Source organism: Macrotis lagotis, chromosome 5 (assembly GCF_037893015.1).
Source record: "Macrotis lagotis isolate mMagLag1 chromosome 5, bilby.v1.9.chrom.fasta, whole genome shotgun sequence".
NCBI lineage: Eukaryota > Metazoa > Chordata > Mammalia > Peramelemorphia > Peramelidae > Macrotis > Macrotis lagotis.
In genome coordinates this window covers 56,284,586-56,307,944 of record NC_133662.1, presented here as the reverse complement: position 1 = coordinate 56,307,944, position 23,359 = coordinate 56,284,586, and the positions used below count along the sequence as shown (strand labels likewise).

Sequence of the window (23,359 nt, the reverse complement as noted above, 5' to 3'; positions counted from 1 at the left end):
TTTAGTTTTCTCTTACTAGCAGGTAGAATAGAATAGGAAATAATGTATATACAGTACTTTATAGAACCTTGTTATTTAGTCAGTTGTGTGACTTTTGATGACCCCATTTAGATTTATTGTTTCTACAACTCATAATATGAATGAGGAAATTGAGGCAAACTGGTTTAAGTGATTGGTTGGATTATCTGAGACTGGTTTTGAACTTAGCTCCTCCTGACTCAAGGGATATACTCTATCCACTGCTCCACTTTGCTGACTTTAAGGCTTTGTATAAACAATATTGATCCTTATGCTGTCTCTCCTGCCTTAAGCTCCTAAGGTAATCATAATTCCCTTTTTATTTTTATTTTGAAGTCCCTGCATTATAATGTTTGGGAATCACAGAGTCATTGTTCTATATAGGGTAGGCTGTTAGAGATCATCCAGGCCAACCCTTTTGTTTTACAAAGGAGGAGATTGTTGAGAGTTTAGTTGACTTGTGAAAGAACTCACAGCTAGTGTAAGTTTCTGAAGCAGGAGGTAAAAGCAGGCCTTCTGACTACAGACACAATGCTTTCTAAGTACTATGCCACATCTCTTCAAGTAATATACAAAGAATTTTGTGATGTACATATAATATATTCACAAATATTTATACATATTACATCAATTAATATTTTTATATTTAATAATAGATTGCATTATTTATCCTTAGAGTATTATTTTCACCCTGATAATGATAATAAAAGACAGAAATTATCTTTTAAAGGAGTAATTGAAATAAACTATTATAAACCTGTGTTAGGAGGGATCTGATTATTAGTTTTACAGATATAGATAAATTTTATAATAATAGTAATATCTGGCTTTATATAATACTTTCAGGTCAGACAGTGTTTTATATTCATGATCCCATTTGATTTTTACTACAACCTGTCTGGGAGGTGCTATTATTATCTTCATTTTACAGATAAAGAAACTGAAGTTGAAAGGGTTAATTTATCCAAGGCAGTTAGTATCTGAGGCAGGAGTGAAAGCTAGGTCTTCCTGACTTAAAGCCCAGCATTTCATTCCACTATACCATCTAACTGCCATCTCTTGGTGGGGATCCAATGTAAAAAATAATATGAATAAGGATGCTGCTCCCTTTGGCAAGAGCTAAAATTTAAAAATGGGAGCAGCAGAAAAGTCAAATGAAAGGATTTTTGAGGGCATGCCTAAAATAGGCCACATGCCTCAGATTCTGACTTCTGGTGTAATTAGAGATTTTGGAGTCTCAGAAATGCCTGCAAGCAACTGTAGCAACAGAAGTCAAAGCAGCTGCTATTACGATGCCTATCAGAGCTTGACTCACTTGTCAGATTTGCCCAGATGCTCTGGGAATGTGACTTCAGAGCAGTTGTTATTTAAATCTCAAAATACTAAAAAATTCATTTAATTATATATCTTCTAGGCATAGTGAATAGAGCACTGGGTCTGGAATTAGACATAAATTCAAATACAGTCTCAGACTCAGCTAGGTGACCCTAAGCATATGTTTGCCTCAGTTTCCTCTTCTGTAAAATGGGCATAGTAGTTTCACCCACCTCATAGGGTTGTTATGAAGGTCAGTTGAAATAATAATTAGAAAGAGTTTAGTACAGTATCTAGTATATAGTTATAATCATAATAATAATTATTATTAAAGCCTTGACTGGATAGCAATACTAACTTACAAAAAAATTCTTAAAAGTTGTATAGATATGTCAGAGCAAAGCAGTATTATCATTCAAAGTGCTTTTCATGGTGGAGCTATAAATTTGGACTGATTATAAATGTGCTAACTGCTTAACTGAATATTCCTTAGTGAATACTGTTAGGAAGATGTTCTTCACCTGAAGTCTATTAAAAAGTCATTACTTTGATAACTGTATTTTGATATAATTGATTTCCTTTGTAATCCAATGCATTTTATCTTATCTATTTAAAAAATGAGAAGGGATATATGAATATCACAACACTGCAAGAGTCCCTTACATTAAAAAACAAAAGAACAAAAAAACTTAAGGACCTTCATGTTAGGGGAAAGATACAATAAGAGGCACCTCTTAGCCTAAGGACTTCCTGATTTTCCAAGTTGGTAAGTCAGCCTTAAAAATGTATTTTTGGGGAAAGTTAAAATGACATTTCATTGCTTTTTAAACATGTTTTTAATTTCTTTAATATTTTTTCCAATTTTATTTTATTTTTTTAAGTTCTTAATTCTCTCCTACCTTCTCCTCCTTCACATTGAGAAAGCAAGAAATGCAAAATCCATTATAAATATGTATGGTTAAGCAAAACAACTGTTTATGTTAGCTGTGTTCCAACTCCCTCCCAAAAATAACATGCTTCAAACTGCACTTGAGTCCATCATCTCTCTGTCTGAGGGTAGATAACATATTTATTTCATCATGAGACTTCTGAAACTGTAGCTGGTCATTGGATGGAGTGGAGTTTCTAAGTCTTTCAAAGACATTTGTATTTATAGCATACTATAAATCATTTTCCTGGTTTTACACAATTTACTCTGCATCAGTTCATATAGGTTTCTCTGAAATGATTCCTTTCGTCTTTTTCTTACAACATATCATATATTATAACTGATCTTTCATTGCAATGTCTGGCTTTATTTATGTAAGAACCTTATTATCACTTGTTTTCTATTTTATAGGGAGCTCGTGGCCTTGATGGTGAGCCTGGGCCTCAGGGTCTTCCTGGTGCACCTGTAAGTTGCTAACTCTTCAAATTTGGGGAATGTGTTGTTGTTTTATTCATTAGAGTAGGAGATGAAATGATAGATATTGCAATTATTTTTCTACGTTTCATCCAACATGCATCTATTAAGTGTCCATGATATACTAGGCAATTTTACTAAGTAAAACAAAATCTGTTAAAGGGCTAACAGTCTAGCAAGGGGAGATAGCAGGTTCATATATAAGCATATTAAAATAGAATATAAGGTCATCATTGGGTTTGGAACAGAGCATGGAAGGAAAGGAAGGGTTCTAAGAGAGATGAGGAGGGAAAACATTCCAGACATAAGAAATAGCCAAGGTGTAGAGTGGGAGATGAGGGTCTTATGTGAGGAAACATAAGGCAAGTTGATTGAGATAGTATTAAGCAGTACTTTGCATATCTTAAAATATTATTGCCATCTTAGCTATAATAATAAATAATAATAATTTTATTTTTATTATTTACAAGTCTATCTCTTTTTAAATAATTACTCAATTCCCAAATAGCCAAAGAGCCTGTGTTCCTATCATTTTGTTATTATAATTATTATTACCATAGGATTGTCATGCTCTGTGTATACTGGTGATTTCTCTACCTTAATGCAGAGACCAAGCTATTGGTCATAAGGAAGATTAGGCAAAAGAGTGTGGGTGAATCAATAGAAATCTATTATGTTGTTATATATATACTGTATTTATACATACTTCAAAGTAAATATAGGATAAATACAGAGATACAGAGTGAGCCTGTAATTCTACTGGTATTTGGGAATTCTGGGGGGGGGAATTTCCTCCACCTATTCAGGTCAACACCTTCTCTGCAGTTTAGTCTATGAGAGGTATCTAGTAAACTGAGAGCTTAAATGAGTTGCTGGGGGCCACACAAAGTTTATATACTTGAACCTAGATCTTCATTATGTCTGTCTCTTCACCATGCCAAACTATGTATAAAAACTGAGAATAGTTGACAAGAATTATTTTCATATCTTTATTAAAACATTGTTATTACCATGTACATGTTATGACTAATAGTCCAAGAGCCCAATATCAATGTTAGTTCACAACAAATGTAACCAAAGCACTTGAAGTGATATGGATGAAAGATCTTTTCCTGAACCAGATGCTTTTTTCCATAAAAGATTGAATTTCCAAATATTTAGTTGACTTTACTCAAGAAATATTGATAGTACACACATTTAGTGACCTATTTTAAGGTCATCTGAAGTTTTGATATGCATAAGAACATATTTGAAAATGTAGAAAGAATCTACCAAAGTTGTGATCTTTCAGTTTAGTCAGTGAGGAAGCATTAATAGCCAAGTCAATTTCATTTTCCATCAATATTTTTTTAAAAATATTGATTCATTCCAGGGCAATGTGAAAAACAATGGGGACAAAATTACAACTACATTATGCAATATGCATACTGATATATTATTTTTAAAGGACTACAATCTTTGCATTATTAATAAGAAATGAATTTCTTTCAGGGTGATCAAGGGCAAAGAGGACCACTTGGAGAAACAGGTCCCAAGGGCGACAGAGTAAGTTCTAAATACCCTCATCTACTTACCAAAAAAACCTTTATTTCTACAAAACTATAATATTTTGACAATATAATAAGATATGTATCTTACTTGTGTATAATACTTTTTTCCTCTTTCTCTTTTTCCCTTTGCAGGGCATTCAGGGTCCTAGAGGAATAAATGGCCTCCCAGGTCCCAAAGGAGAGAATGTATGTACTCATATGAGGCACTTTCCATACTTGTAAGGTGTTATAGCCTTGTTAGCTATAACAATGATAATTCTATTTTTATCATTATTTGAAAGCTCATTTCTTTTAAAATAATCGCTAAATTGTTTTTGGAATTTAGCAAATAGTTAAAGAAAGAAAGAGCCTGTTTTCCTAATTCCTATATATAATTTTTATGTCTTCAGGGCTTGCCAGGGGTAGATGGTCGAGATGGAATTCCTGGAATGCCTGGATCAAAGGTAGATGCCCGATTGAATCAATTGGCAATATAGGTGACTGTTTTTAAAAAGTCGAACCATGGTGGGAGAGCCACAACGTTGGTCATTGTAGCAAGCTTGCTTGGTTTCAATAACACTGAAAAATGATGTATAACTAACAGTAGACAGAGTGGGGGATAAAACTGGCTACAGAATATTTTGAGTCATATGATATTTTACCACACTGTGTTATTTTATATATCTAATCTATGAATTTACAATATGTTTGTTTCCTCTCATACACATGATAGAGATATAAGGACAAGTGGGAGGATTGGACCTGAGATTTCTGAAATCCCGATATTCTAATGAACTCCTTCATTGCTGGTTCATGTCTTCTATAGAACTTTTAGTCACTGAGATAGTTATTTATAACACTGAGAGGTTGAAACGTGCACAAAGTCATACATCTAATGAGTGCCAGAGAGAGAGACTGGACTTAAATCTACCTGACTCTTAAGTCAACTCCCTACCCACTTTGCAACACTGTCTCTTATACATAGAATATATATATATGTGTATATATATATATATATATATGTATATATATGCTCTTATTATCTTCCAAATAATAAAATTATAACTTAAGTAACATTTTATCCAATAATATAAAATTATTTTTTAGGGTGAACCTGGGAAACCTGGTCCTCCTGGTGATATAGGAAGGCAGGGACTTCCTGTAAGTATCTATTTTTTAAAATTCTAGTTAAATAAATTATTAAATATGGAAAATTTGAATAAAAATGATCAATATGCATGATGCTTACAATAGTATAAATGAAAAGGACACAGTAAAAAGACAGAAAATTGAATGCTATGAAGTTGAAATGACCAACCTTGACTAGAAAGGGAGAAATACGAGAATATGCCTCCTTGATTTCTTTACAGAATTAAAGAACTGGCTAGGGGGTGACAATATCAGACTTGTATTTTATCTCTTGATTTTGGATTCCTTGTTAGAAAAAATGGCTGTCTTTTAGGTTGAAGAGTCATACTAGGGAATGAAGGTTATATGAAATCAAAAGTTAACCATAAAAACAAAAATGCTTATTTCTCTGTCAATTAACTTTAGAAATAATTTTTTAATTCCCCTACTCCCAGTAGTTCAGAGAGCTAGGACAACCCTATTAGACCAGCTATAGGCAATGCCATCCCCATACAGAGAAATAAAAACAAAGCAAAATTCTTCAGAATATGATGAACACTACATTCACTTTTTTAAAAAAAAATTTCTGGGTGTGGCTAGGTGGCATAGTGGATAAAGCAACAGCCTTGGAGTCAGGAGTAACTGGGTTCAAATCTGGTCTCAGACACTTAATAATTACCTAGCTGTGTGGCCTTGGGCAAGCCACTTAACCCCATTTGCCTTGCAAAAACCTAAAAAAAAATTTCTTATGTATTTCTTTCCCTTAATCCTAATTCCTCATATCGAAAATGACTACTCTTTAAACATTTTTAACACAAATGTTTATGTACAATATTAACCTGACTGCTGCTGAGGGGAGGGGGGTGGAAGGAAATTTTGTAACTTAAAAATATGCACAGGCATATGGTTGGATGTAGAAAAAATTCCATAACATGTATTTGGAAAAATAAAATATCAGTAAAAATACAAAACAAAAAGAACAAAAAATGGAACAATCCATGACCTTAACATGTATAAAGAAAACAATATTTTGGAGAAAAACCTTTAAAGTATTTGTTTCCAATATGGCAAGAGCATTGCATATAGTAGGTATCAAATGTTTTAAACTAAATGCATTAATAAGCAAAAAAAAAGTTTAATTCTCAAATTTCTGATAAAATCATGAATTAACCTTTTTTTGAAAATATGTCATTTTGGGCGGTTAGGTGGCGCAGTGGATAAAGCACTGGCCTTGGAGTCAGGAGTACCTGGGTTCAAATCCGGCCTCAGACACTTAATAATTACCCAGCTGTGTGGCCTTGGGCAAGCCACTTAACCCCATTGCCTTGCAAAAAAAAAAAAAACAACCTAAAAAAAAAGAAAATATGTCATTTTGTAAATTTTGAGTAGTTTCTTTAGGATATTTTAATGTTTAAATTTCTACTTTAAAATGTTTATTTTTAGGGGGTGGCTAGGTGGCGCAGTGGATAGAGCACTGGCCTTGGAGTCAGGAGTACCTGAGTTCAAATCTGGCCTCAGACACTTAATAATTACCTAGTCGTGTGGCCTTGGGCAAGCCACTTAACCCCATTGCCTTGCAAAATCTAAAAAAAATAAAATGTTTATTTTTCATCAACTCACTATATTTTCCTTCCATTGACCTTGATGCTGGGATTATTACGATTATTAAGATTATTTCCTTCTCTCATCCTCTGGTTAGATTCTGTTGCTCTTGATTGTAAGGTGGGAGTGGAAAGCAAAAGCAATGTGAGAATAATGAGTTTTGGATCATATCTTATTTGGAATATTGTCTAGGTTGTTGTAGCTAAAAGGTATTCGTGGTAGAATTATATGGGTCAAACAATGTTGAAAGCAATAAGCTCTTTTATATGGTGCATTTAAGGGATTTCAACATGTGTTTTCATTGGAAACCTTGGATCAAGGTATAAGGACAGGGAGGCAAGGGAAGGAACAAAGGATACTAGAAGTCCACTTTGACTGATGTCTCAAAACCAGCATAATCTGCTGAGCTCACACAGTGAAGCCAGTACTGATACCTTCAAAGTAGTATAGAGAAGGGCATAGAAGGATTGCAAACAGGAATGTTGTCAAGGAGCTCTATGCATGGTGGTCATTAGATAATGGTAGGAAAAAAATCCATAATGGTCTTGGAAGAGAAATTTTGGTGTCAACTTTACTCTCTGCTTCAGAATAACTTGGAGATCAGGGTCTCCAGGGAAGGGAGGGGTTCTGCCCAGATGAATCTAGTTGACTTCCCACTTTTGAAGTCACTGGTGGGGAGATACTAATCAGAAAAAAACCCAAGTGAATACTTCTAGATTGAAAGGTTCTAAGAACAGAAGGGTCTACATAAGAGAGATTCCAGAGAAGAGACAGAAAAGAAAGGAAAAGATATCAGGCAGGAGAAGGGGATCAGGTTAGGGCAGTGCCACAGTTAGATTCTCCAAATCTGGCATTTTTCTAGGTTATCATTATTATGTTTTTTTTTTTTTAGGTTTTTGCTAGGCAATGGGGTTAAGTGGCTTGCCCAAGGCCACACAGCTGGGTAATTATTAAGTGTCTAAGACTGGATTGGAACTCAGGTACTCCTGACTCCAGGGCCGGTGCTCTATCCACTGCGCCACCTAGCTGCCCCTGTATCTTTATTTTTTTCTTAGTTTTTTTCTGATCTATGTTTTCTTTCACAATATGGCTAATATGGAAATGTTTTGCATGACTGTGTGTGTATAATCTTTATCAAGTTGTCTTCTCAATGAGGGAGGAGAGGATGAAAGGTGGAAAAGAATTTGATACTCAAAATTGTAAAAAATGAAGGTTAAAAATTGTTTTTATATGTAACTGGGAAAAGATAAAATATTGAAATCATAGAAATCACTCTACTTCTGGTTGCTTCAATATAGCAGCAAGTCCATATTTCAATTAGGGAGGACTAAAGCTAATATAATAAGGTGTTATTGGAAGACCTTTAGGAATTCACTTTGAAATTTGAATAGCCATCCATAGCCATCCTGTGCAGTGCTGTAATAAGTAGCACAAATTGGATCACATAGTTAAATATTCAAAAGTGTGAATTGTTTTTTATTCCTTTTCAGACAATAATTTGATCACTTTTTGTGTACATTCTTTTAGGGTTTGCCTGGAACTCCTGGTGCAAAAGGTGTTGCTGGTGAAAAGGTATAGATACTTGAATATTTCTTTATTTATTGAAAAGATATTTTCTCTTCTACTTAGATTCTAAAATCTGACTTTTATGATACATTAGACATTTGAAAGAAAAAAAGACAGCAAAAGTGTTAGGTATCTTAGCAAAATGTAAAAGCTCTTTCTTGAATGCATTTGACATTGAGGAGAAATAAGAGACAGTGCTAAAGGAATGAAGAAGATAATGAAATCTCTTTCTCAGATGTGTGAACAGAAACATTTTGAAGAGAAGCTTGCTGCCTTTGACTTTTGTACTCATCTAATGAAAATGTCATCCTTTTACATCGTGAAAGGAGAGAAATAGATTGTTCAGTACAATTTCCAATCAAAAGAAAAGAATTGTTAAGTTATAGTACTATGTACTAATGAACATCATTAAAATGGCTAATAGCTATTTATAGGGATAGAAGATTTTATGCTTATCTGCTTTACCAAACACTGATAAGGTATCATTCAAAACTATTTTAAAAGAATTAATAAAAAAGTATCAGAATAATTAATATGGTACAATATAGAAATTTATTGGAATTAGATTTAGAATAAATGAAATTAATATAGAGGTTCAGAAAAGCCTTTCTTGAGTTCAATTAAGCTCAATTCTATAGATATCATGGACCAAATGGTTGTAATAGTCAGTGACTGCATTCCATACCCCCTAACTAGTTGATTGCAGACTCAGAGTCTACACTCTTCTCCTTGGGATTTAGTGGTAGATCTTCCCAATCAATGATTTATATCTATCACTAAGCCCTGGATGCGTTGACATGCCAGTTTTCCACCTACTACCCTGGTTCATCAGAAGCCTTCAAGGGAGGTATGGAATGAGTCCTTATTATAAAAAATGTCAGGTCCTTTCTCCTGGAGAATGTGATTTTGTATCCTAAATAGCCAAAGATTGCTAGCTATAAATTTTCATATGATGATTGGTAAGTTTCTAGTCTTTGGGGGGTTACAGATAGAATGCCTCAGTTTTTTTTAAGGTTTTACAAAGGGCAAGGGTTGGAGAAAGTAAGAATCTCATGTGCAACTATCCCTAATCTCCCACTAGATATTCATAAAGCTTTTTTTAAACTTTCATTTATTTATTTATTTTCATAAAGCTTTTTGAATAGAAAGCATATATTCTTTCTCTCAGACCTTTAAAGTCCTTGAGAGACACATTATAATGCTTGTTTTTTACTGTCAGCACTAGTTAGGACATTGACTCTGGACTCATTCAATATAGACAACCTCATATGTACAAACTCTTAACTCCTTTAAGAAACATCATAACCAAGTATTTACTACTTATCAATAACCAAGTACAATCCATTAATAGTCTGGGAGCTAAAGGAGATAAAAAGAATCATATCATGGTCTGTCTTTAAGAACTTCCTAGCTGGTGGAAGACAATGTGATACAATGGAAAGAACACTGGACTTGCAATATTGAACTCAGTCATTGAAACTGGTTCAAATCCTAGCTTTTCCACTTTCTACCTGGGTGACTTTGAGCAAGTTCTTAACCCCTTAACTGAACCTCAGTTTCTACATCAAGAAAATGAGGGAGTTGGACTAAATGATCTTTAAGATCTTCCAGCTCTAGATCTATGATGGGGAGACAGCAAAAAATAAAATAATCATATTAAAAGTTAAATAACTACATAATAAGTTAAAATACAAGTTAAAAAACTACAAAACAGCATTGATTAATTTAATTTTTGATTTAATATTTAGGTGACAAATTCTATGTAATAATTAAGTGGAGAGAAAGATCATAGTGGGTTGCAAGAAACTGGATATAGAGGAAGGAGACTTGAGCTGTGTCTTGAAGTCTGGGTATGGTTTGACTTGGCAGAGGGAGTAGAATGGGCCTAGAGAGTGAGGGGAAAAAGCAAAGCCAAAAGGCACAAGCTGCACTTGGAAGCTGTAAATAAAAGCTTTCATATTGCAAAGAGCCTAGACTATTTATTGTTGGGAAACAAATTCAAATCTCAGCTTTACCATTTATTAGCTTGGTGGCAAGTCATTCTATCTTTCTTGGTTTCCCTCCCCTGAAAAATGGATAAAATCTATACACTCTAGATATACACAATAGATTTGTTGTTAGGGGAGGGCAACTTTTTTTGGTTTTAGTTTTTTGCAAGACAGTGGAGCTAAGTGACATGCCCAGGGTCACACAGCTAATAAGTATCAAGTGTCTGAGGCTAGATTTGAATTCAGGTTCTCTTGACTTCAGGGCCAATGCTCTATCCACTGTGCCACCTAGCTGCCCCTTGGGGACAACTCTTAAATAGTCATGAAAGTTCTATCTATGTGAGTTATTATAATACTTATTAGTAATAATTGGAATTTGGTTTGTGTGGTCAGAGATAAGGTAGGCCTGAGGTAGCTATGCAGCACAGTGAACAAAGTATTGAAGTTGGTACCAAAAAGACCTAGATTTGAATGTGCCTCAGATACTTATTAGCTGTGCACCCATAGGAATGCCACAACCTTAATATTGATAAATAAATGACATTATTAAATTCTTGTTGACTTAACTCATTGAGTTTCAGTTTCTTTATCTGTAAAATGGGAGTAATAATAATAATAATAATAATAATAATAATAATAATAAAAAGGCCTTTCAAGGTTGTTATGAAGATCTTCTATCTCTCTATATATAGTCGTATATGTTTACATATATAAGTAGAAAACATATGACATGTGACATTATACTTATTCCATTCTATATAAAATCAGTTATTATAGAATTAGGAGGATCAAATGAGATAATAAATATGGAAAGTACTTTTCAAAACTTGAAGGATTATATAAACATTAGCCATTATCATTATTATTAAGCTGAGGCAGACTGAAGGGCCATAGGCTAAAGAATTTTTGCTTTATCCTCTTGGCAATGAAGAGCCATTAAGATTTTGCAGTAGGGGAATAAAGAGAGTACAGTATCACATTAAGAAAATTAATCTTATAGAGGTGTGCAGGCTGGACTTGAGTGGGGAAAGACTATGAGCAAGGGATACCTTTAAAAGGCTGTTGTAGCATTATAGATTTTAGGAAACAAGTGCATTATCTAGAACAGTGGTAGAGGAGAATATGAAAGAAAAGGCTAATGTGGGAAGACATTGTAAAAGGAGATTCCATGAAATTTCCTGTCTAGTTTATAACCTTCATTTTTTAATGTTTTAAATGCATCTAGCAAGCAGAATATCATTCTCAGGGTTTAGCTACAGAATTCTTAGGATGTCTAAGGGCAGAACAGTGGCATCCCATAGTTCTCTGCAAACTTCCTAATTTTTGGAGAACTAATCAACAAATTAATGCCATTTAATTCTAGTAAATATAAGCTTTCCTTCCATTCTTGTTTTGTTAATGAATTTATTGAGTGGATAATTAGTTCTGATTGAATTTTGTATATCTTTAACTCATAGGGAAATACAGGTGCTCCTGGGGTACCCGGTGTTATGGGAAATTCAGGAAAACCGGTAAGATATTGTTTCTCTTTTTCATAATTCATTAATTCTATCACCAGGAGGCAAAAGATCATTTATTCCTAACTTGTTATTTACCCATCATCTTGAAAACAGGGTCAACAGGGACCTCAAGGGGAAGTTGGACCAAGAGGACCCCGGGGGCTACCAGTAAGAACTTGTTTTTTCTGTACCTATAGACTTATTCCACCCAGAGTTTGCCTGATTATGCAAGCAGATGAAATGAGAAATAGATTTTTTTTTCGAGAAATGAAATAAGTTCTTAGAAGAATGTGTAAAGTTCCTTTGATTATAGAAAGAATGATTTTTATAGGTAACATGGAATAGTGTAACACAGAAGACCTGGGAGATATAACATATATAGCTATATATGTTTATATAAAACTACTCGTAAATTACTTAAAAGTTGTCTGACCCTCAGTTTCTTCATCTAAATGAGAGATCCTGTCAGTTTCCATGCTTCATTCACAAAGATGTTATTATGAATACATATTATAGAATTTAAATTAATCCTTAGCTATTTACAATTACTCTTTAGAATTACTCATTTTATGAGACCAATAATATGAATCTTTTCTTTCATATAATTCAATTCATTTTCAAAAAGTTCAATTCTTTTTGCAAAAATTAAAACATCCATAAGTAGAGGCAGACACTGGGCATATCACAAAACTTTTTGATGAACTGGGCAAGTCTAATAAATGGCAGAGTAGGGACTTCACAACTTCACTTTAAACATAAGATTTCAAATTCTTGCATTGTGATTAACACCACATTTGGAGGGGAGATTATAGGAACCCTTCAGACCTGATATTTCTATTACTCATTCCTTGAATTAATTGAGTGATGATTCATATGCTTCATTAGAACAGCCATATGTCAAACCTCCTATGGCAGGAGAATGGAATCTCTACCTCTGAGAGAAGTGTGTCATCTGGACTCTACCAGACTGCCAGTTTTCAGGATTATATCCTCCTTCATCCCTCACATTAATTAACTCTGCCAACCCATTCTTGGATCTCTTCTTTGAATATCCTCTGATCAGAACCTATCAGGTTCTAGCTAAAAGGAAGGCCATATTATTAATATAGAAGGTTTTCTGGAATTCTAAGGATTCTAAGTATCTCTTATATTCCATTCTATTATCTTTATTCCATCATATAAGAAACTGAGTGTGTATAAGATTAGGACTTTCATCTATTTAGAAATGCCATCTTTTTTTTTCTGTTAATATCTCCGCTATTTTCCTGGTTATCTAGGCCTGAAATGTTGTAGTTATCCTTGAATTCTTCCCTTTCTTTTGATCTCTCCTCTCCTAAAATCTAAATCATCACTTTACCATTTCAGCCCTATTTCTGTTTCTTGGATCTATCCTTTCTTTTTTATAATAAAATTTACACTCTCCCAGGGAAAAAAAGGAAAAAAAAATCTCTGTAACAAACATGCATAACTAAGCAAAAACAAAAAATATGTCTCATTTTTGCATATTAAGTCCTCTGTGCAAGAAGGAGGGTATCAGTTTTTGTTATTAGTCTTTTGAAATCATAATTGGTCATTGAACTGACCAATGATCAAGTCTCTCAAAATAGTTTTATTATGTTGTTATAGTTTAAATTGTCCTGATTGTTCGTTTTATATTAATTCATAAAGCTTCCCATTTTCATCATTTTCCTTCAGCATGATAGTATTACATAATTTATTTCACCATATTGGATATGAATCCCCACAACTACTATACTAATTCAAATTTCTATTAAATTTAATTTTTTCTTCTTTTTTATGAACTTAACAATCATCACTAAACAAACATTTTAATACACTATGAACAAAAAGGAGATTGTGAAAAAAATAATTATTTCACATAGTAAGTTTTTAAAAGTGTATATTGAATTTAAATAGATTATAACAAAATTACCATGTCTTTTCTTGTCTTTTGCATATTTTAAATTTTTCTTGCTGCTTTTTTTCTTCCTCATAATAGGATCATAGATCACAGGATGATAGAATCTTAGAAAGGAACTTATTAGAAATCTAATCCAATATCTTTCATTTAATGACAATGAAACTGAGACCCAAGGAAGTCATGTGATTTGTCCCAGGTCAAATCATTGGGCTATTGTAACAGTCTCTCAAGTAATCATCCCACTTCCAGTCTCTTTCTGCTTCAATTCATGAAATATATGAATTATCAGATGAATTTTCATAAAACATTATTCTCTTTCCTTTCAATGCTCAAAAACCAACAATGGGTCTGAAAAATAAGATATAAACTTCTTGGCTTGGTAGCCAAGGTTCTCCATGTACTGATCTCAAACTACCTATTTAGCTCTCTCACTCCACTATTTGCTTACATACAACATTCTACCTGCTAGTCAAATTGTACTATTTTCCATTCTTTAAAAACACGCTATTGCCTTCTTGACTCTTTGTTCAAGCTAATCTTTACTGCTTAGTATGTCTTAACTGTTATCTCCATTTATCAAGATTTTAGCCATAGTTCAAGGCCCAGCTCAAGTGTCATCTCTAATGCTCTTCTTCCCTTCTCCCCCTAATATATCTTCCTTTTCATCAATAAGTGGTTTCTCATTTTCTGAACTCCCATAATACCTTTTTTTCAGTCAGTCAAAAATATTTATTTAGCTCTTATGTTCCAAGTATTGTTCCATGCATGGAGGATACAAAGGAAGACTATAATATTTCCCCTGACCATTTCTGTTGGCATTCATAATTTATTATTTTTTAAAAATTTAAATTAAGTAATCTGTTCATATGTCATCCCTTCTACTATACTGTAAACTCTCTTAAGCAAAGATCAGGTTCTATTCATCTTTGTATCTCTTGCAGCACTTTTAATGAAACTATACATGTCAGAGGCTCAGGCAATATTTGTTGAAAAAATGTTCTAATGATTTAACTAAACAGTTGAACCTGCTTCACTGTAGAAATAGACTTCCTATACAATGAATTTTCCAAATAAATCATGTGGCATAATTCAAAATTTATGTAACACTGATAGGAAATATCATTTAAAAATACTGCAACATATCAAAAGGTCTTCACTTTCACTGGTGTGATTATAACTCCTCTCCCATACCTCCCTAGAGCAGAGGCTCTTAACCTAGGGTCCATAATCTTGTTTTAAAAAATATTTTGATAACTACATATTATAATGATTGGAATTGTTTTCCTTTGTAAATTATATATATGTACATACACACATACATATATATATAATATAATATATATATATATATATAATTTTATATATTTAAAAAACATTTTCCTGAGAAGAGTCCAAAGGCTTCACTAAATTGTCAGAAGGGGCCACAGCACAAAAAATGTTAAGAACCCTACTGTAGATCTTAATAGGGGAACTTTAAGAGTTGGTGTGATTGAAAATTTAAAATTTGACCTTGAAATCAATCTGGAATGAGCCTCTATGAAGTAGATCTAATAATCTGGTATCATGAAGTTGATTTGGAAAGGATCTCAAAGATCATTTAAGCAATCATTTCCCCTTTCTGGATGAAGAAAAGGAGACCCAGGAGATGAAATGATTGACCCAAGGCCACAGAAGGATTTAGGGTAGGATTTGAATTTAGGTCCTTTGCCCTAGAGTCAATGCTCTTTCCAAGTTAACATAGGACCTGTTAGAGTTTGAATTTTACTGGCTCACTTAACTGGGAACCCAGGGTCACCTCTGCCATGAAAAATATTAGAGTAGGACTTTAGTAGATAATAGTCTATAGTATATAATAGAACTATAAAATTGAATTGGTCTTTTATATCCTTGTGACACACACACAAGTTATAATTAAATCAGAACTAGATAAGTCCTTACAATGGTAAAGTAAAATAATTAGCAAAACTACTTTTAATCCCATAAAATAGGTTTATAAAAGCATTGATCTGTAGCTGAATTTCTGGGTTAATTGGTATTCCTTTGGCCAGAGAGAATCATTTAGTATATAGCATATTATATAGATTACATAAAATGATTCTCTATTTTTTTACTTCTTACATCAGCAAGATTTTAAAGCTGTGGTTGCATTTGTAGATATTTTTACATCTTTCAGCCAAAGGAGTTTGTTTTTTTTAAACTGTAAATAACAGTCCGTTATCCCAACAGCACAGTGTACTGCTGTAGAAGCAGATTCAAATAGAAAGGGGGTCCACCAAACCATTAAAACTACTAACCATTAATTAAGGATATCTATGGGTCATATATTGACTACAAAAATTGTTCGCATTATTGATGTTTTTTGGGGTAGTTATATTCTAAGCAAAGTAGGTGGCACAGTGTCTTCCTAAAATCAGGAAGACTCATCTTCTTGAGTTCAAATCTGTTCTTAGTTACTTACTAGTTATGTGACCCTGGGCAAATCACTTAACTCTAAGTTTTCTCATCTGTAAAATGAGCTAGAGGAAATACCACTATAGTGTCTTTGCCAAGAAAATCCCACATGGGGTCATGAAGAGTTGGACTGACTGAACAATAGCAGCAAATTGTATTTGTATTTATTCTGTAGAAAATATTTCTCAATTACATTTGAATCTGGTACTTACCAACCTGCATTTGACATGTCTGGTTTAGTGTATAGAGAACTGAAATTAGAATCAAGAAGACATTGCATCTAATTATGTGATCCAGGAAAAATCCTTTAATCTCTCTGAACCTCAGTTTTCTTCTCTTTAAAGGGAGTGGTCTGTATACAATGGCCTCTAAAGTCAGTTTCCAGTTCTAAATTTTATTCACCTATTCCCTTTGATCTTTATAATGAAGGCCTCTTCAATGAAAAGTTAAGGAGATTTTATAAAATAACCTTAGCAACCATAATGTAGGTCAGTGAATATTCCTTTTCCCTGAAGTCGTGCAAGTGTAATAGATCCATTTTATAAATAGGCACATTGTTAAATGAACATTCACAAACACTACCCTGAGATAAGTGGTTGCTATTTTAGGTTTTTGCAAGGCAAATGGGGTTAAGTGGCTTGCCCAAGGCCACATAGCTAGGTAATTATTAAGTGTCTGAGACTGGATTTGAACCCAGGTACTCCTGACTCCAGGGCTGGTGCTTCATCCACTGCACTACCTAGCCGCCCTGTGGTTGCTATTTTAAATGACAGTTGTGTTCCATGATCTCTATCTGCATGGATTTCTTGAATGAACAACTGGTTCTGATTTAGTAAGAAAGGTTACCTGCTTAGGCTGTTCAGTGATGAATGCTGTTGAAGGAGACGAACCTGATTATGATTGAATGCTTTAGTAGTTCTCTTTGATAGACTCAAGTCTTACAACAGGGCCCATATCTGTGCTCACCAAGGCACATTTGGCAGGCTTAAATTGAGCAAGACTGTTCATTTCCTAAGGACCATTTACTATCTAATCGTGATAATACAGCATTACCAATTATGGAAATGTAGCTGAAATAGTGTCTTATAGCTAACAAACTGACATAGCCATAGGTTACTCTTCTCCAAAAAGTTTGTGATGATGATTCCGTCATTGGCCCTTAAATGTTTTATTAGTGGGTGTGTCATAAGAAGGTGAAAGGGAAAATCTTCTATAATTTTTGGAGCTTTCCTTTGAATCAATGAACATTTATTGTCTTCTTGACTTTTGTCTTGCTACTGGACTTCAGTGACTGGAAGAGAGTAAGGCGGACAGCTTTATGCAAATCTTTCTCATATATGATACACATGCAAATCCAAAACAAAGGATAAGCAACAACATGCATTTATTAAATACTTACAGTATCTTACTACATTATTGAAGCTTTCATTCTTCTTTGCTAGGTACTGGGAATGAAAAGAAAAAAAAAACGTAGTTGCTGCTTTCAAAGCATTTATGGTTTTTATCCATGTAGAATGATATAAAAAGTGTTTTCTTCTAATAAACAATGTGCCTTTCATATAGGAGTATGAATAATTGTAAACCCTAAACTGGAGACAGGGACATCTGAAGTAGAGACTATGAAAATGTTTCCTAAAAGAGACTTGAGCTAACTTGGTTGAAAGGTTCCTTCATCAAGTCATTCTTATTGTGTTATGATTCTGCTTTAATCTCTGTTCTTTCTGTTGAAGGTTGTTTCTGGATAATAGAATGGAAAAAACCCTGAGATTTTGAGGAGTCAGAGGACCCAGGTTTGGGTTTTGTCTCCACTCAAAGTTTTGTCTCTGTTCAATCACTTAAGATTACTAGGTCTCATATTCCTTATCTGTCAAAAGTGGGGATGGAACTACATGACCTTTGAGATCCGTTCCAGTTCTGAATCCTAAATTGAAACTCCCATCACCTTTTCAGTGATGGTTGATCTGTTCGGAAGAAATGGGAATGAATATAATTTGGAAGAAAAATATTAGCTTCCAACTCCCAACTCAGTGTATCTGAGAATATTGTTATCGCCTCAGCTCCCTGATGTGTGGCAGCTTCTATCTTTTAATTAACAGCTCTGTCATTGCAGTTCCTGTCATCAGTGTCATAGTTAATTACTCTTCTCATGGAATTTGTTTAGCTTAATCTGTGCTTGCACTGATTACTATTTTGAATCCCTGTCACTCATACTAATATACTTTCATTAGTTCTTATAGTGAAATAACAGATCATAGAGGAAAAAAATCTGATTATTTTCAGACTAAAGCAGAAACCATAAAACCTGGTCCCAGAATCACCTATTCCCCCAACACCAAATAAATCTTTATTTCTGTTGGATCATTGTTTGAAAAATAATTATTTCTTCATTTGGCAAATATATTACTTTTGACTTGCCTAAAAATTCATTAGTCTAGGACTTACAGAATGAAATTGAAAAGAAAGGGAGAAGTCTTACAGTCTCTAAAAGCATCTTCTTGATCTGTGGTCCCTGAACTTGTTTGAAATAATTTTTTATAACTGCATTCTAGTATTACTGGTTTCCTTTGCAATACTATATATTTTACTTTATGCATTTAAAACTGTTATTCTGAGGAGTCCATGGGCTTCACCAGATTACCCCAGGGATCAATGACCCAAAAAACATTAAGAATCTCTTTTTGCATAAACAGAGGGACAAACATTAATAAATTCATGGATCTTATTTTCTTGTCACTGAATTTCAAAGATGAGAGAGACCTAAGTGACCATCTGCTCCAATTCAAATCTCAAAGAATTTCCTTTACATTGTACCCAACTTTTTCTTGAAAATGGCCAAGGAGAGAACCCGTTGTCTCCTGAGGCATCCCATTCCAATTTTTGTATAGTTTTAATTATTATAAAGTTTTTCACATGAAGCTTGAATTTTGTGTCTTCACAACTTCCCTTATTGCTTCTAGTTGTTCCCTCTAGGGACAAGAAAAGAAAAAGACATCCAATATATTGCAAAGTTTCATCATTTCTTTCTCCACAACATTTCTTTGTTCTCTTCTTTGGACAGACAAAGCTACTACCTCTGTTCAGGCCTCCCTCACCTCTCATCTGAACAATAAAAATGACTTCCTATTTGACCTTCCTTACTTAAGTTTCTCCCTGCTTTAGTCTATCCTCTTCTCAGATGGAGGTGATTTTCCTAAAGTGTAGGTCTGAGCAGTTCAACTTCTAGTCAATAAACTGCAGTGGCTTCCTATCACCTCCAGGTTCAAATATAAGATCATCTGGATTTTAAAGACCTTCCAAATTTATCCTTATTCTACCTTTTTAAGTCTTTTTTACTCTTTATTCTCCTACATACAGAGATTAAAATCTAGCAACAATGACCTCCTTGTTATTCCTCAAAAATGCCACTCCATCTCCAATTTCTCTTCCTTTTCATAGTATTCCCTATTCCTGGAATGTTCTCTCTCCACACCTCTGCTTTGGAATCTCTATTCCTTCAGTACTCAGTTGAGAGTCTACCTTTAGCATCAGTTCTTTGCTGTCCACCCTACTTGCCTTCCATCTCTTCTACATGTATCTTGTTTGTACCTATCTACTTACAGGCTGTTTCCTCCATTTAATCTAAGCTCCTTGAGATCAGGTACTTGTTGCCTTTTTTTAAATATAGCTACTTATTAGGACAGTGCCTAGCATATTGATTGGCTGATTGAAAGAAGAGGGAATGTGATTTCAGGGTCAGAGAAAATATTTGGATTTTCATGATAATGTAACTCCTTAAAGAAATGGAGGTCCACAAAACCTTTACCTAGTTACATTCTTGAAAAAAAATACTATAAGAAAAAAAGAATCATTCATTTTTATTTATGATATGAAAGTGAGGGAGTTCTGTTCTTCAGAAGTGAATGACTCAGGGTATGGTCCAGGCAATGAACTTTCCCCTTTTGGTGTTGTAAATTATTTTTCATTACTAATCCACTGCAATTGTTTTCTCCAGTTAAGCTCACTTTAGCATGATGTTATTTAGGCTGTAAGCCACAAATTCTGCCCAAGAATTATTTGAATTAGTCACCATAGTATGTGTCATGGAAAAAAGAAGTCTTGAACTTTGAAGAAAAGCACCTAATCTTTGGAGGGGGATATAATCTTGAAATTCATAGTCTGCATGCAGGAAATATCTCATTTTTATTAGCCAATTCTTCATCTAGAGTCACATATCTGCAGTGCAGGCCCTCCAAGGAGAAAAGGCCCAAGCTGATGATAGTCCTCACCTGCAAACCTTTGCCAGCTCTGGCTGAATAGGTAGTTGAGAATATAGATGGTTACGCAAGCAGGATGTGAGTGGGAAGTTGACTCTAGATATTCAGCTGCTTTGTTTCCTTAACTGGAAGTGTTGTTTTAATAGAAATTAGAGTGTTGTATTTTTAGCTGACAATAAAGCTCATGAAACTATCTGTCTCTGAGATGTCAGTGTATCTGATGTTGAAATTATAATATATCTGGGGCCTACTGCAGTTCAATAAGGAATTCTTATTGAATTTCAGAAATGTTTTAAACTTTAATGTTGCTTAAAAGACTTTTTTTGTTCTTTTTTTTCTGAAATATAATTCAATGGTAAGATATAGGCCTGTTTTGTAAGGAAGAATAGAATGATGCTATTGAGTAGTTATAAATATTGTAAAACACAAAAAAGGATAGTCACTTTTTGCCCCAAATGTTAGTTTTTTTTTTTTTTTTTTTAGGTTTTCGCAAGGCAAATGGGGTTAAGTGGCTTGCCCAAGGCCACACGGCTAGGTAATTATTAAGTGTCTGAGGTCTGATTTGAACCCAGGTGCTCCTGACTCCAGGGCCGGTGCTCTATCCACTGTGCCACCTAGCTGCCCCTCGAATATTAGATTTTTAAAGAATACAAACATTTTTTTAATGTAATATTTTATTTTTCCCAATTTTAGTGTTTTTTCAAATTTTTTCAAATTCTCTCCTTCCCTTCCCTAGCCACCTCCTTGAGAAAGTAAGCAATTTAATATGTAAAGTCATGCAAAACACATTTCTCATCTAAGTAATACTGTGAAAGAATATCACAGGTAACAAACCCCCCAAAAAATAAGATAAAGAAAAAGTATCTCAATCTGGATTTTAATTATTTCTTGAAGTTTCAGTGTTTAACATAATTAACTGTGACTAGGTTTTTTTTTTTAAACAGGACATGTGATTTCACTGATGAGCAAATTGTTCTACCTAGAGAGATCTGAATCTTTTTATCTCTTTAAAAGTCTTAGAGAGAGGTTAAGAGACCCAGTCACAGTCACCAGATCCAGCCAGTCACAAAGTCAGTATATTTCAGAAGCAGGATTTGAACCTAGAAATATGAAACTTCAGGGTGGCTAGGTGGCGCAGTGGATAGAGCGCCGGCCCTGGAGTCAGGAGCACCTGGGTTCAAATCCGACCTCAGACACTTAATAATTACCTAGCCGTGTGGCCTTGGGCAAGCCACTTAATCCCATTGCCTTGAAAAATCTAAATAAAAATAAAATAGAAATATGAAACTTCAAAGTTAGCTCTCTACCTATATGCCTCATTGTCTCTTATCTCAGTAATAGAAAAAAAAAAAAAAAAACCAGAATGCAAAGCATTTCTGTACCACCTGGGGAAACTTGGTTCCATGTGGTCTCTGCTCTTAAAGAGTTTTCAGTTTTGTATCATGTTATTTTTTTTCAGAATGAAAGCACAGTATTTTCTTTCCTATAGTTCCTGAAGTCTCCTTACATCATTAAATTTTTAAAAGGGAACAAAAATAACCAGCAGACCAAGGAACTATATTTCATTTTATATGTCTATACATTGTATATTTTAGAGTATAAAAGGAAATTTAAAGACAAAATCTTTTGATGGTAGGGTTCTTTTTTACTACCCTTTTGAGCTTCAGGATTGTTGCTAGATTTTGATTTTTAAATGTTTTTTAAATCTCTAATCTGTGTTTAGATGCTGAAGATATATGATCGCATATATATGTACATGGGCACATATATGTATGTTTTTGTGCATGTACACAATACATACATATTTATTTATACACATACACAGGACTTCTGTTGTTTAGCTGTTTCCTTTTCCAGCTCATTTTTACAGATGAGAAAACTGAGATGAACAGTTAAGTGATTTGCCCAGAGTCATACTTCCAGTAAAGCATCTAAGTTCAAATTTGAACTCAAGTCTTCCTGACTCCAGACTGTATCTATTGTATTACCTAGGTGCCCTATACACAATACTATTGTTGAAATATTTATTATAGCCTGGAGTATCATTATAATCAATAAATAGTTCTAGTTTTCATTGATTTCTTCTTCTAATGATTAATAGAATGACTGTCAATCACAATCTCCATGACTTCAGGCAACTCTGTTTTTTTCCTCTACTGAGTCTTAGAGAGGTTCATATTGGCCTTAATAGAGGAAAATTCCACAATAATATCTTTTCTGGGTTTATATTCATCAAAAGAGTTTCTCATTACTGAATGGTTTGGGTATTTTTGGTAATATGAAAATCAATAATTCCTTAGCTCCTCCTCTTATTAGTGCTGTCCCCTTGCTCAATTATTTTTGAGGCAGGGGGGTTAAGTGGCTTGCCCAAGGCCACACGGCTAGGCAATTATTAAGTGTCTGAGGCCGGATATGAACTCCAGTACTTGTGACTCCAGGGTCCGTGCTCTATCCACTGTGCCCCTCAATTACTTTGTATATAACTTTCATTTATGTTTTTATATTTTCTTATCTGTATCTACCAAGAAAGTGGTAGAGTAAATTCTTTATCAGGGTTCCCAGTTTGATGAATCTCAGATCCAGTTTCTAAAAAGTCTTATTGTAGATACATTTTTTTTTCTTCCTGGAAGAGAATTTAAGATCCCAGAGGGCAACCGTTGTTTTGTTTTTGTTATTATATTTTTTGCA

General features: G+C 34.0%; 1 protein-coding gene across 3 annotated transcripts in view; it reads left to right on the top strand.

Moving 5' to 3' along the window:
- The window catches only part of COL9A1 (collagen type IX alpha 1 chain), a 122,121-nt gene that overhangs the window by 64,323 nt on the left and 34,439 nt on the right, over positions 1 to 23,359 (top strand). For all 3 annotated transcript variants that reach the window (XM_074190189.1, XM_074190190.1, XM_074190191.1), the window contains 8 exons: positions 2,672 to 2,725; positions 4,226 to 4,279; positions 4,417 to 4,470; positions 4,674 to 4,727; positions 5,371 to 5,424; positions 8,521 to 8,565; positions 12,005 to 12,058; positions 12,161 to 12,214. In XM_074190189.1, coding sequence (XP_074046290.1) covers positions 2,672 to 2,725; positions 4,226 to 4,279; positions 4,417 to 4,470; positions 4,674 to 4,727; positions 5,371 to 5,424; positions 8,521 to 8,565; positions 12,005 to 12,058; positions 12,161 to 12,214 — 423 coding nt within the window. The remainder of the gene's footprint in view (positions 1 to 2,671; positions 2,726 to 4,225; positions 4,280 to 4,416; positions 4,471 to 4,673; positions 4,728 to 5,370; positions 5,425 to 8,520; positions 8,566 to 12,004; positions 12,059 to 12,160; positions 12,215 to 23,359) is intronic.